Source organism: Phragmites australis, chromosome 5 (genome assembly GCF_958298935.1).
Source record: "Phragmites australis chromosome 5, lpPhrAust1.1, whole genome shotgun sequence".
Taxonomy (NCBI): Eukaryota; Viridiplantae; Streptophyta; class Magnoliopsida; order Poales; family Poaceae; genus Phragmites; species Phragmites australis.
The window spans coordinates 45,224,789-45,239,989 of NC_084925.1; the positions used below are offsets into that span (position 1 = coordinate 45,224,789).

Consider the following 15,201-nt stretch of genomic DNA (forward strand, 5'->3'; position numbering starts at 1 on the left):
GCTTCCTGAATACCTTCCGTACTCACTCTTGTTGTCATTCTGATGAGGAAGCCGATGTGAACTTTGCTAAAGGTGAAGGCGGGGATGAGGAGTAGTCTTAGAAGTCATGTTCACACCCTAAGCTGCTTTTGGTTTAAGCGTTTTCTTTCCGCTGTGTTTTGTTAGCCTTTCGATCAGGTTTATAATATAAGTATGGGTTGTAAAATTTTGTACTCTGAACCTTAGTAATTATGTACGAATTTTGTCTGTGATATTACAATTGTTGTATACTTGATCCAGGGACTGATACAGGAAGTATAGGAGATCCCGGGATTGGGGCATTACAGATTTGGTCCAGTTCACCGTCCACCTCACGGAGACGTGGCAGCACAGACACTGGCGGTAGCCCTTGTTAGCTCAGCTAGACATATAGTTCAGACTTTCGGATTTTTTTAAAAAAAAATTGGACCCCACTGGTAAGGCCGATATTTCTGATTTCAGAAAATTCCGGTCTGATTTCGGTCAAATTTGAATATTTTGGCTGGTAAACCAAATATCGGGGTGGCTGATAGAACCGAAAATTGTCGATTTTCAGTGAAAACTGTCCGAATTTTTTTTCCATGGCTAGACATTGAATGATAATGAAGCAACATGACCGAGTCAATACATGGCAAAACCACTTAGAAAAAAAGGAATAAAAATAAGATTAAGTGACATATAGCACAGACCCTGGGGGCAGCCTGTGTTAGGTCAGCTAGATATCGAATGATGATGAAGCAACATGACCGAGTCGATACATGGCAAAATCACTTGGAAAAAAAGAAGAATAAAAACAAGATTAAGTGAATGTCAGTCTGCATAGCTTAACCGTCGAAGCATACTTTCCACATAGGCAAAACTACCCTCCAAAACCAGCTAGGGTGTTATTTGAGTGGTATTGTAAAGTTCATGGTGAAATATATCTAGTTTCATAGTTCATGGTGAAATTTGAGTGGTATTGTAAAGTATAGGGTGAAATATATCTAGTTTTGTAGTTCAGGATGAAATTTGAGTGGTATTGTAAAGTTCATAGTGAAATATATCTGATTACATAGGTCAAGGTGAAGTTTGAAGATCAGGCTAAAATTCAGCTTGTGATCATTAGTTTCCCAGTATTAATATCCAACTAAAAGAGTATTTCCAATCCACAGCCGCCCTGTCTGCACCTCGCCTTGCGCCACCACCTCCCCTTCCTTGACCACACCGAGCTCTTCTGCGTCGCCCCCACCCACACGAGTAAGGAGGTGAGGCTGCCCCCACCCATGACGGCCGCATCATCATCGATGAGGAGGGCCGAGAGGTTTCACAATTTGACGAGTTCGTTTGCAGTCTCACTATTTGGGAAGGGACGGTGTCGGAGGGTGAACTCCTGTCGCAGGGATCCCGAGAGACCCCTTTTTAGAGATTCGGCCGGGGGGATGATCCTGAAAAAGCTTGTTTGGGAAATAAGCGGGAACGGAAACAAATGCGATGGCTGGCGGGAGATGATTGCCCTAATGCGAGGAAAAGATGGGTGCACCGGAGTTTAGACAGGTTCGGGCCGCACGGAGGCGTAACACCCTACTCCTATGTGAGCGCTATATTTATCCTTGAAGGGAATTCTTCAAGGATGTATCTGGTTCTAAGGTGAGAGCCGTTTACAAAGAGCTTGAGGCTCTCGTGTTCTAGCTTGGCTTGAGCTGGTTCGAGCGTCTGCGTCCTCTTCTTCACACACTTTCGATTCCTTCGGTCTTGTTCGTCGGGGGGTCCTCCCTTTTTTAGTGTTCTCCATCCTTTTCTTTTATAGGCGCGCCGACCTCAACATATCCTGAATGGGAAAGAGGGGATGCGAATGTCAAGGTGCCACGGAGAAAGGCGTAATCATTTCATCTCGACGAAGTGACAGGGGCGGTGGAGAAATGCGGCGCGCATCCGACCACCCGCCACTGTGGAAGCCCTCGGGTGCCATAAAGGGGGCCCATCGGGCAGCCTCAGATGTGTCCGCGGCGCCCACCCTGTCTTGTTCTTCCGCCATGGCAGGGTGGCAGACGGAGCACTTCGATCTTGACAACGTTATCCCGAGGCACCCGGATGAAACGGGACGGGACCCGTGCATTCAATGGACCCACGCCCCCCCTCCTGCCAGTGCATGGCAGGGTCTGACACTGGGGCGTGGGCAGCTGAGAATGTCAGGATGTCAGGATGTCAGGCCGCGCGTGCCTATTAAATACGGCATTGGGCCTTTGACTGGATGACACCCTGACGACGGGACCCTTCGGGTCGTCGAATGATCTTGCGCGAACCTTCGGGGAACCGAGTCCTCGGGGGCTGCCACGTGCAGCCCCGAGCACTCTCCCCCGAGCACTTGAGTGAGACCTTCGGGGAACCGAGTCCTCGGGGGCTGCCACGTGCAGCCCCGAGCACTCTCTCCCGAGCACTTCGGTGGGACCTTCGGGGCACCGAGTCCTCGGGGGCTGCCACGTGCAGCCCCGAGCACTCTCTCCCGAGCACTTCGGTGGGACCTTCGGGGCACCGAGTCCTCGGGGGCTGCCACGTGCAGCCCCGAGCACTCTCTCCCGAGCACTTCGGTGGGACCTTCGGGGCACCGAGTCCTCGGGGGCTGCCACGTGCAGCCCCGAGCACTCTCTCCCGAGCACTTTGGTGGGACCTTCGGGGCACCGAGTCCTCGGGGGCTGCCACGTGCAGCCCCGAGCACTCTCTTCCGAGCACTTCGGTGGGACCTTCGGGGCACTAAGTCCTCGGGGGCTGCCTACGTGCAGCCCCGAGTACTCTCTCCCGAGCACTTCCTTCTTGGTATTTGGGCTCTGCGGATCATCGGGGAACTAGGGTGCTCGGGAACCAGAGGCGGCGGCCCCGAGCACCTTCTCCCGGGACTTAGGTTCTTCTTACCTTGCAGGGTGGTGACATGTGGTGGATGGCCGGTCTGGTCTCGGGACTTAGGGACCCCTGGTTCTGAATACACCGACAGACGAGAAGGGGATAACGGGGTGATGAAAATGACGAGGGGTAGAGAACTGACTAGAGCTTTTTCTTGACATAAATAGCTACATCTAGCGATGCCAAGCTGGATAGCAACTTGGGAGATGTTGCAAGAATCCAAAGTCCATACCACATACATATATTAGTATAAAAATTACCTGTTTAATTATTTCAAAACTGTCGACTTCAAACTTGAAATGTAGCATAAAAAAATGGATGCCTCATGTCCTTTAGTATTTAGTGACCTTTTTCTGTTTCTTCTCTCACGATTCGCTACTGTTCAGCATCAATAGGTAGTTGCCCTGTCGTTTTACTTAGGTGTCTGAAACCTGAAAGGCGCATTTGCATATCAAGCACTGGCCACACTTCTAAGCAGTTGGGGCGTCCCTATTAGAGTGTCCTGATCTATATATAGTATTATTTTTCATGGGCAAATCTATATTACTCCCACCAATCGAGAATGTATGACGTATTTTATTTTTTTATCCATTAATTTTCTTTATAATATATTATCAACTGTTATAAAATCAACATCATATTAAAATATTTTAAAATAGAAATCTATTGAAACAAAATTTATATACAAAATATGCATATAATATGACTAATTATCAATTAAAACTTGTGAAATTTAACTTTCAAAACAAAATACATCTTACATTATGAACGGAAGGAGTAGTATATCATAAAGGCCGGTGCGAATCTGACTAGTACCGACACGCCGCGTTAGAGTTACTAATAATTATGCAGTGACCGGTGATAAGCACGGTGTCTCACTCATGAAATGAGTGGCACAGCAGCATGCAGCGTGCACGTACAAGCAGATGCAGCAGCAGCATCACTGTCCCCGCCGAGGGATGAAATGGTACAGCAAGGGAATCACATGGGGAACACAGCAAGCGATGAATCACAACGACGAAAGAGAAGTGATACAGTCCACCTCTCTTTTTTGTTTGGTATCAGTTACTTGATCTAGGGATTGATACAGAAAGTACAGGAAATCCCGGGATTTGAGCATTACAGATTTGGTTCAGTTCACCGTTCACCTCACAGAGACGTGGCAGCACAGACATTTGCAGTAGCTCTTGTTAGCTTAGCTAGACATATAGTTCAGATTTTCGGATTTTTTTTAAAAAAAAAAATTAGACCCCACCGGTAAGGTCGATATTTCTGATTTCAGAAAATTCTATTCTGATTTCAGTCAAATTTGGTTAAAAGTTGTCAAATTTGGGTCAAATTTGAATATTTTGGCTGGTAAACCAAATATCGAGGTGGCCGATAGAACCGAAAATTGCCGATTTTTGGTGAAAACCGTCCAAATTTTTTTTCCATAGCTAGACATTGAATGATGATAAAGCAACCTGACCGAGTCAATACATAGCAAAATCACTTAGAAAAAAAAATAAAAATAAGATTAAGTAACATATAGCACAGACCTAGGGGCAGCCTTACCGATGGGGTCCAATTTTCGGTAATTTTACATTATGAACGGAAGGAGTAGTATATAATAAAGGCCGGTGCGAATCTGACTAGTACCGACACCCCGCGTTGGAGTTAGTAATAATTAGGCGGTGACCGGTGATAAGCACGGTGTCTCACTCATGAAATGAGTGGCACAGCAGCATGCAGCGTGCACGTACAAGCAGATGCAGCAGCAGCATCACTGTCCCCGCCGAGGGATGAAATGATACAGCAGGGGAGCAGGAGACGAATCACATCGGGAACACAGCAGGCGATGAATCGCAAATATGAACGAGAAGTGATACAGTTTACGCGGCGTCGCCATGGTCTGTTGTACTCTGTAGCTGTTTCACTTGAGGCTGCCGAACAGGTCGAGGTAAAACGCGCGGAACGCCTCCATCTCCGCGCGCGGCAGCGCCAGCCCGACCTCGATGCCGCCGTCGCGGCCGCTCTCCGCCAGAGCCAGCGCGCCCGTCCGCTCCACGGACGGGATCTCCACCTTCTTCGGACGGCCCCACAGCGCGCCGAAATCCACCGCGTACACCCCCAGCTTCGGCGACCCGGCAACTGTCACCGCGCGCGCCGACGCGTACTCCCGCACGCACCGCACCCACCCGCGCGCGTCCCGGAATGCTCGCCCTTCCTCCACGAGCCCCTCGATCACCCGCCATATGGCTGCCGAGGCGGCGGCCGCGGTGAGGCCGCTCCGCTTGGCCTCCACGCGGCAGAGACCGAGGCAGTTGCCGAAGTAGTTCGCCGGTATCGGCGGGCTCGCGCGGGGCTTGCACCCGGTCACGAACCCGAACCGCGCGTTGGATGCGGCCGCGCCGTCCGTGCTGCCGCTGTCGCGTGCGTGCACGATGCCGGCCCACGCGGCGCCGCATGCCAGCGCGTACGGTGAGCACCGCACCGAGGTCTCAGACTCGACGTGGCTCCCGAGCCTGTGGAGCTGTATCTCCGTGAACCGGAACGTCGCGAGCAAGACGCCAGGGCGCCGGCTGAGGTCCCAGTCGGCGAGGCGCTTGTCGCCGGCTACAAAGAGAGCCCGGTGGTCGCTTACAAACGCATCCCGTAGCCCGGCGTCGTCCCGCACGACGCCGCGGTCGAACAGCGGGGGCGACTCCGGCCCCACCGGTTTCCTGCACTCGAGGCTGAGGCGGTGGATGGCAGCCCAGGTCTTCATGAAATGCACGTAGCTGGAGCCGTCGGCCACGGCGTGGTGCAGCGTCGTGCCGATGCAAATGCCGGCACGAGGGAACACGGTGACCTGAATGGCGAGAACATCCTGCGACCGAGAGCCACCGTGTTTTGGCAGCGCGGGCAGCAGTGGGCGGAACCTCGCAGTATCGCGCGCGTGGTCGCCGGCGAGGTCATGGAAATCGTCGCTGCTGACCGCCACAGTCAGCCGCACCGAGTCGCCGTCCGAGAACACGACCTCCGGCGCCACGCCCTCGGCCATTTCGCACGTCAGCTTCCCGGCCAATGGATAGAAGTGGTGCAGCGCAGCGGCGAGAGACTTCTTGAACCGTGGCAGCTCGCGGAGTAGGAAGTCGCGGACGTCAAGGAGGTCGGCATTGTCGTAGAAGAAGAGACGCTGCACGGGCGGGAAGTCCCAGAAGACGAGGTCGAAGAACGTGAGCGGCAGCGCCCGTGGCTGCCCGGCCACCGGCGCCGGCGACGGCGAGACGTGACATTGCTCCAGGACAGTCACGGCGTGAAGTGGTCCCGGCGCCATCATGGTGGATAGCGTCTTAGCTCTGCAACGGTGTTTTCCTCTGGCTATGTTTCAGTGGTCACTCTCGATTCTTCTCGTAGTCGAATAATTCGTGCTCTCAAATCACACCGTTGTGCGCGAGCGGGAGGACCAGCAGAAGGAAGGCTGCTCTGCCAATCAGCACGTCTCTGCCCATTTGATGTGTCCAAACCGACAACAATAATACAAATAGAAAGCTAAAACTAAACAGGATCTTTCCTTGCTTCGTTTATAATGTTATATTATGCTTCCTTTTCATTAGTGAGTGTCAAAGTTCAGATTAACTAAAAGATTCAATAACAAACAATACAACTTTTACTCATTGAGATTTATTTATTTTAAATATAAAATCTGGTTGACAATATTAAATTGAATATGAACACTCCAAAACACATCCAAATGATACATATAAACACAACACCACATAAAATTAATTACCTTATAATATATAAGGCTAGCTAATGATAGCTTTACACCACATATAGTATTAGGAAGCAGATCTATAGATAACATAAACAAATAATCAGTGATAACATAAAAAGAGAGCCAACTGGTCAGCTATTGTGTTAAACTGGTAGTAAAATTTTGGATGAATACAGAAAGATCAATCAAATTTTCAGGACAGACAATTTTACTGATACTTTTATACTGTTATACTCTAATCTTATAAAAACAGCAAAAGAAAATTTACAAAGCATAAAAACAGCAAAAGAAAATTTACAAAGCATCACCAAAACTGTGGCCAACCATCATTTTTCCACCCATATCACGATAGTCTCTTCTAGCACAATATTCATTATTAATTCAACTAAAAACACTGACCATCCAATTGTAATTTACAGTTGATAAGTATAAGGAGTTTTAGAACTTCAGATATAACTTACTTGCAATATTTCCCCAAGCCTTTTCATTGCCTTTGCCTGCAACTGCAAAACATCTTTTCAAACAATGTTATCACTCAGAACATAAATTAACAAAGAAATTAAGAAAGCAAGGATGAGGCTTGCAGGCTGCAGCACAATTCATATGTGCAAGGCTGAAATGGAGATGCCTAACAGATAGGGTCTCGCCTGAATATAGTTCTTCATTCCGCCTAAAGTGTTTGGTCAGATCAAAATATCCAAACAGGAAATAACGTCCTTGTTGACAGCTGAGAAGCCCATCTGCATGAAACAGATAATTTTGATGACTTGTCTGAATGTATTCTTACAGGTTTACATGGAATTCGTGAGCGCATTGGCTATACTTCTTAATCTTATTGGTTCTTCATCTGGAATGCAAATTTAAAATTTCTCTCAAAGATGTTATTTTTCACAAAACATAAACAAAATATGTCATTGTAATTCATATCAGATTCGAATGATAGCATTAATCTAGATGGCACAAAATGAAAGAACATCAAAAGGAGGACAAGCCTCACCTTTCAGACGCAGATTGCCAAAGGCGCCATCGACTCATGGTGGAGCGATGAGGAGGCGGCCGGCTGCGTGTGGAGCCGACGGTGGAGGCGGATGCAGTAGAGTTTTGCGGGGAGATGGAGGCGGCAACGGCCGCTTCTCCCCAAGCGACGTCAGGAGGCGCAATGCGGGAGGAGTCAACAAATGCGCTGGGAGGCGAAGCCAGCAGCAACGGTGTGGGGAGGAAAGGAGGGCGGAGCAGTGAAGGGGAGGAGCTTCGATGGAGGTGGGCACAAGGCATGAGGGATTGGGAATTAGGGGAAGTCAGTAAGTGACTGGCTCCAATTTTTGTGTGAGGCAAAGATTTTCTCCCCGAGCCATCCACCAGCTGTTTCTAGAGATTTCACCATGGATTGGTAGACTAGTAATGAGAATCACATGACATGGATCAGACGGTTAAACTTTTTTTTTACCGACGTGGATAGCGTGGCTGACCATCGACACTCCCGACTTTAATATATAGTAATTTAATAAGACGAGCTTTCATGATCAAGCTTAGTATAATAAGATCAACTTTCGATTTGCAATAGGATTAAAAAAGAAACAAAGATATAGTAAGAGACGACTTGCGAGAGAGGAGGATCGGAACGTGGAGGACAGCCTTTGGATCGTCGGATCGTCATCAAACGACCCACATATGTCAACGGTAACACTACACCAAAACACCTCATCAGTGTCGGTTCAAAATCATCATCAGTGACGGGTTTTAAACCGGCACTGATTACTCGGTACTGATAGTCACTGACTATCAATGGCAGGTATAGAACCGGTACTAAAAATCACTATCAGTGCCGGTTGGAGTCACCAACCGGCACTGATAGTCGGTCTCAATTCAACGTTTTTCAGGTCAAAAAAACTTTCAAATTTTTTTTTCACGGCCAAAGGCACCCGATCAGAGGCTGCCCACCCAACCACATCCAATATTCGCAAAGTCACATGATATTCGCTCGCATACGGTAACAAAGACTCAAACTTAAGACCTTATAGCCTGTACATACGTATGACCCCTCTAACCATCTCAGTTATCGTCTGTTCGTGAGTATAGAAACAAAATAAATCTTTTTGACATCTTTTGATCAAACATTTAAATAGCTATTTAGATATCTAAATGATCTCAAATAAAAAGTGATCAACTAAAAATTTTTAGATTTCGTCGAGAGCTACAATTTTCATATAAAGTTTTTCCCCATCTGACTTCGTGTGAAAAAGTTATGAATTTTTTAATGTAAGTTGTCATCGACAACTGCTGCAACTTTATTATAATTATTTGAGAATTTAAATGATCTGAAATTAAAAAGTTTTCAACTACAAAGTTGTAGATCTCATCAAGAGCTATAATTTTTATATAAAGTTTTTCCACATCCGACTTCGTGTGAAAAAGTTATGAATTTTTTAATATAAGCTGTGACACTAACAATTATCAGTACCGATTCGTAACTAGAACCGACACTGATACTGATTATCTGTGCTGGTTTGTGACTAGAACTGGTACTGATATAGTTAAGAACCGACACTGATAGTCACTATCAGTATCGGTTTTTATCTGCTCAGCTGTTTTTCGTGCACGGGAGTTTAAAAGCTGTCACTGATATGTCTTTAATGCCAATTACTATCGAACCGGTACTGATAATAAACTACATATATGATGTTATATAATAGTATAAAAAACGTCATATATATATATGGTGTTATATAGTAGTGTAAAAAAAGTCGGAAAAGCAATCGACTGCTATGTAGTTCCTCCTTTAACTACTCTGCCCGGCCGGCGCGGCCTCTTCTTCCCTGAGGCACAGAGCCATGCGAATAACTGATGCGATGTGGCCATATACCGCCCAAGCGCGCGCTTGTCGACGTCCGTTGTTCATCAAAGCTTGCCATCACTGTTAATGGGAGAACTAGACGTGTCGCCGTCCGTCTCGCCATCACTGTTAGTGGGAGAGCTTGGCTACGAGCGAGCACGGTGGTGCTACCTCAACGCTGCTTGTGGGTGAACATGACGCGCTGCTGGTGGTTGAGGGCAGAATCGCCTTCATTCTCTCCACTGGTGATGAGCATTGAGCAGCGACAGATCTGTCACGAGGCACGCGTGCCCAGATCGAGACCGCTCACGAGGGACAAAAATTCTATGAGACCCACGCACAAAGTACCCCGACGAGACCCATCCACGCCGTGCACGCTCGATCGCACAGTGCATGCGTACGGATCTACATGTGCGTGGGCACGTGTCGCGACACGACACGGGTCTACGTGAAGGACCCAGCCTCACTGAATTTCCTTCCCGCCCACGAGCTCCTGCTGCTTTTGCCCGTCCAGCACCAGCAGTGTGCACCTTCCAATGCCTACTGTAATTTCACAGAACGCGCTCTTGATTTTTGACACAGGAGCAGACAATGATTTGCCATGGTGCCAAGCGAGGAGTAGGGTCAAGGTGCCAATAGCCAAGCCCTTTTAAAACGCGGCGCTTCGTCCAGCTGATAACTCGCACAAGTTATTCATAGCAGCAAGGAGCAAAGCTTCTGCTTATCTCACATCACGCACGCTCTGCAGCGAAACATGTCGTCCACAGCTTCCCACCTCGCGGGCGCCGGCGCCGCGCCGTTCCGCGTGTTCGTGGGCTACGACTCCCGCGAGGACATCGCGTACCGCGTGTGCCGCCGCTCCCTGCTGCGCCGCTCGTCCATCCCGCTCGACGTCATCCCGATCGTGCAGCAGGAGCTGCGCGAGGCAGGGCTCTACTGGCGGGAGCGCGGCCCCACGGAGAGCACCGAGTTCTCCTTCACCCGCTTCCTGACGCCCTACCTCGCCGGCTACCGCGGCTGGGCGCTCTTCATCGACTGCGACTTCCTCTTCGTCGCAGACGTCGCGGAGCTGGCGCGCCTCGCCGACCCGCGCTACGCCGTCCTGTGCGTGCACCACGACTACACGCCCAAGGAGGCCACCAAGATGGACGGCGCCGTGCAGACGGTGTACCCGCGCAAGAACTGGTCGTCCATGGTGCTCTTCAACTGCGGGCACCCCAAGAACCGCGCCGCTCTCACGCCGGAGGCCGTCAGCACCCAGAGCGGCGCGTACCTGCACCGGTTCATGTGGCTCGACGACGCCGACGTCGGCGAGGTGCCGTTCGTGTGGAACTTCCTCGTGGGGCATAACCGCGTCGACCCCGCCAACGCGGCCGGGACGGCGCCGCGCGCGCTACACTACACGTCCGGGGGGCCGTGGTTCGAGAGGTACAGGGACTGCGAGTTCGCCGAGCTCTGGGTCCAGGAGCGCGACGCGTACGAGGCCGAAGAGGAGGAGGATGTTAAGGCCGCCATAAACGTATCACCCGCGGTTTCGGTGGACGCATGAGATCTGCCTGCCTCATCTACTGCCCACGCTGAGGCCGCAGGCTGCAGTACTGTCACGTATTTTACGCGCGCTTCGTGCTATTTTTCTTGTCGATGTGGTACGTATAAGTCGTGTACGGTGATATCGTGCTCTAGGTACGCGCGTTTCGACACTGATCCTCTCATGTCCTGGTGTTCGTCCATGTTCGTTGTAACGTAGCTTCATTTCCCCTGCTCTTCTCCCCCGTTGTGTTGTTTTGCTAGCGCGCCGCTCCTACGCAAAATGTAACAGTTTTTAAGTAATATTAATTTAACGAAAAAATACAATAATATTATGCATTTTTTGAAAAATTACAAAAATAGTACCATGTCAGCAAATTAATTGCTGATATGTCACATGTTGGCAATTGGCCTGCCGACAAGCACCTATCGGCAACTGAATTGCCGACACGTGGTGGGGAGCCTGTCAAGATCATAGAAGTACTTGTCGGCAAATCAGCCTTATCATGACCTCTGTCCTGAACAAAATCTAGGGCCATATACTCAATAGTACCACACATTAAGTTTAATATAGTGTTTTCATCAAATTCTTTTGCCACGCCAAAGTCGGTTAGCATGGCCTAGAAACGTAGAAATGTCCAAAAAAATCAAAATTCTAATCAGTACATGAAGGGGGTTACGGCTGATACAATTTTAGCAGCATAGATGCGTGCAAGTTCCTCCCTACCAGATAAAAAGGTAGCTTAATTAAAATTTAGTACAACTTGATAGCCACAAAAATAGAACTACGAAATTAAATTGCCTAAACAAACCTTGTTTGTAAAGCTAGAAAAAGAGATGACCCCTATTTATAAAGTCCGGGACAAGATAAAATCAGTACTTTGTCAGACAAGTGTAAAAAAAGTACAATGTTTAATATTAGCAATAGGATGCCGCTAAAAATATAGCATCCGAATTTGGCAGCAAAGAATGAACACATAAATGGCAATTGCCTACGTGAAAGAAGTTTCAAAGGATGATCAACTTTTGTCAGTATATCTCTCTTGGCTTTCATATACTCAGCATGATTCTTCTCTAAAATCTTGTCCTTCTTCATAACTTTCATTACATATATTTTTGAAGTATCTTTCTTTCTCACCTGATAGACTTTGCCAAATGCCTCTTGGCCAATAAGCTTCAAGACTTCAAAGTTATTGCTTGAAGTCTAGCATTCACGTTCTTGATCCCGGGCGGAAGTCAAGGATGTCGTAGAAGGAGTTGGCCGCGTGGTCGGCCGCGTTGGCGGCAACAGTGGATGAGGAGAGGGGAGAAGGAGTGGAGAGTGGATGCACGGGGACGGGGCGGCGGCTACCTAGGGTTTCATAGGGGGAAATACAGCTGCTGTCACCCGAATTTGAGAGAGAGAAACCAACACAACTTCAAGTCATATATATAACTAACTCTATTCAATTATTCGATATATATCTAACAAATGCTATATTCCAACCAAAACACAACCTGACCCACCAGCTCCAATACCTACGCCATCTGTCCCATGCCCACTCTCGACTCTACGTAGCCAACGGGACCGAATAGAAGCAAAATCACCTACTCTGGTCCAAGGATTTGTTTGTTTTGACTTTTGATTATAGCTTTTAGCTTTTATAATTTAAAGCTGGAACGAACAGATATTTTTTTGTTGTAGCTTTTTACAATTCGTCTGTTAGATCGTGAGAACCTAAAAAGGTGTTTTTTCTTAGCTGTTCACAGATTGTGAAAGTCTATTTTACTAAATTGTCTATCAATTTTTTTAAATCTATAATTCAAAAGCTTTTCATAACCTATTTTTTTATAATTCACAGTCTATCAGCTATTTTTTTAAATAGCCAGCTAAAACAAATATTCCACCACGTCTATGCCTCCTCTCTGTGTCCATCCCAGACACCAAAGCAGCGGGCCGCGGGGCCATGCGCATGCTTCTCTTCACGCCTGCCTTCCTGCCCACGCACTCCCCGTACAGGACCACGCCCACATGCACATGCAAATTTGGCCAATGCACAGCACCTCCTAACCTTCCTTTTAAGAGATAAATGCTACGCAGCCACCTGTGCTTGGTCCACCTATGCATGGCCGCATGTGCTACCCGATGGAGATCCAACGGGACACGGCCCCCACAATCATATTGAAGGACAATTGACAGGTTTTGTGTATTGCACACTGTGTGATAATCCATCGATTACATCATACAATTCATCCTCTAACACATCAGTACACTAAACCAGGATTCTCCAACCACCACCTATGGAGACAGCAACCCATCCTTGGTTTGAGTGATGCCATGATTTTATCCTCATGTCTCTCTTTAGTCTAGTGGGTTCTGAATACAATCTATTAACCTAGCCAATTATGTGCTTTCCTCTCAATAGGTCCCTCCCATCATTTTGTGAGATTTGCAACAGTGAATCATGATAGCTACATAAGTTGTGATAAGTATTTGACAAGTTGATTTAGAGCTAAATTGGATTTTAGGAATTGCATGAGCATATATATGTTTCACAATGTATGGTTATTATTTGTGACTAACTAGAATAGGTGAATGTATTGAAAATATTGGAGAAGAAAGAAATGTGTCTTCTAGTTTATCTCTCTATTGACTCTCTTTCTATTGTTGCAAGTTTCTTGGATTTCTTTGGTTTTTGTGATTCAAGTTGTTCTCTTTGTTGAGTGATAATGTGAATGATCATATGTTGATAATCTTGAAGTAGATCCACAAGCTAAAAGTGTCTTGGTTGAGTTTTTGCCTAGTTTTGGCCTCGTTTTGGTGGTTTTCATTTTCCTCCTTGTGCTACGATTGTAAATAAATTCATGTGAGTCTACCAGGTGTTCATGAGCACCATAAGTTTAAAGCTCTTGTCACTTGTTCATCCCTCACCTTGGTTTCTTCGAAAATTGCTAACTTTGTGTTTCTTGATCTTTTGGAATGGATACTTTTTTTGGTGATTCCCCATGTGTAAATGTACCTCTGGTTCAAATTTCGTTGAATTTGAGGGTTGTTTGATTGGATTTCACCTTTTAGGTCTTGTTAGCTCGAGAGGGCTTTTGCTATGTTTTCTGTGTAGCCAGAAGTCATAACGCTAGAAAAGGAGTTAGACCGTCAAAACCTATGGTCAAACCCTTAAGAGACGGAGTTTTCAAATCTCTCTGCTCCCCTCACGGTTAGCTCGAATCAACCCACTCTTATTTGTTACTCTTGTGTTCTTGCTTCCACTTTGCAACAAGAGATCTGTAGTTTGGTTCCTTGGTCACTAGTTCATCAGTAAATGCGTGGTCTTTGGTGAGGCTACTATTCAACCCCCGATCGCCTTGTTCCATCCTTCAAAATCTATGTAAGTTGCTATCGATCAATCATGTCACAAGGTGGTATTTGCATGTTACGTACAACGCTAGAACTGGAGAACCTATTTTAGCGAATGGATCACTGCAACATGGACTTATGACTGAGAAAGTGCAGTTAATTGTATAGCTTTGAATTGTTTATGCCTTTCATCTCTGTAGCTTGAAAGTTGCATCTTGGTTTTGAAAGCTCTTGCAGAGTAAGGCATATAACTTTTTCTTGCTTTCTGCGTAGAGGTTCGGTTGACTATCAGTCATATTTAAGGCTCAGCAACCCTCGAAAAATGTCCAATAAACCTTTCTATTTTCTTTTTAGTATGTTGTTGCACGTGTTTTGCACATCAAATACGGGAACGTGTGGAACTCACACGGGAGGGTGCGTGAAGCCGTGGGAGCATGCGGGACTCAGAGTAGAGCACGCGGGAGGCAGCAACACCAGCCGCATAGATGGGAGCCAACGGAGGCGGCTCGGTGGCGACGCCCTCCCTATGAAAGTGGAGGAGGAGGCGACGGCGGCGACATGGATTGAGCGGGCGGGGATTGAGGCACGGAGCAGGATAACTTGTAGTGGAACAGCGAGTAGGGGGCGGCAGCAAGGAGGGGGAGGAGGGGTCCGAGGCGCGGGGCGGGGAGATGGGGAAGGAAATCAAGTATTTATCGAGTGGCATGAGATGAGTAAATTTTGTGAAATTTAAAGGTAGTCTGCAGGATGTGGATGTAGACCATAGGAGATTGAGGACGAATGACTGCGTATTTTTTAAGTAGTAGAGATAATAGTTGAATATCTGTAGATTACAATAGGAGCCGAAATTTCTCAAACACAAGACTTGAGTTG

General features: G+C 47.4%; 2 protein-coding genes across 2 annotated transcripts; one reads left to right on the plus strand and one right to left on the minus strand.

The window, feature by feature from the left end:
- Positions 1 to 4,480: 4,480 nt before the first annotated feature.
- Positions 4,481 to 6,322, minus strand: LOC133917753 (anthocyanin 5-aromatic acyltransferase-like). Its single transcript, XM_062361615.1, has one exon. It carries the CDS (start codon positions 6,194 to 6,196, stop codon positions 4,808 to 4,810), a length of 1,389 nt encoding a protein of 462 aa, XP_062217599.1. The 5' UTR covers positions 6,197 to 6,322; the 3' UTR covers positions 4,481 to 4,807.
- A 3,761-nt stretch (positions 6,323 to 10,083) lies between these two features.
- LOC133917754 (protein CDI-like) lies at positions 10,084 to 11,324 on the plus strand. Its single transcript, XM_062361616.1, has one exon. It carries the CDS (start codon positions 10,222 to 10,224, stop codon positions 11,014 to 11,016), a length of 795 nt encoding a protein of 264 aa, XP_062217600.1. The 5' UTR covers positions 10,084 to 10,221; the 3' UTR covers positions 11,017 to 11,324.
- Positions 11,325 to 15,201: the final 3,877 nt, after the last annotated feature.

What these genes read in the sequence shown, in the direction of transcription:
- LOC133917753 (XM_062361615.1), bottom strand. Translation starts at nt 6,196, where the DNA reads ATGATGGCGCCGGGACCACTTCACGCCGTGACTGTCCTGGAGCAATGT.
- LOC133917754 (XM_062361616.1), top strand. Translation starts at nt 10,222, where the DNA reads ATGTCGTCCACAGCTTCCCACCTCGCGGGCGCCGGCGCCGCGCCGTTC.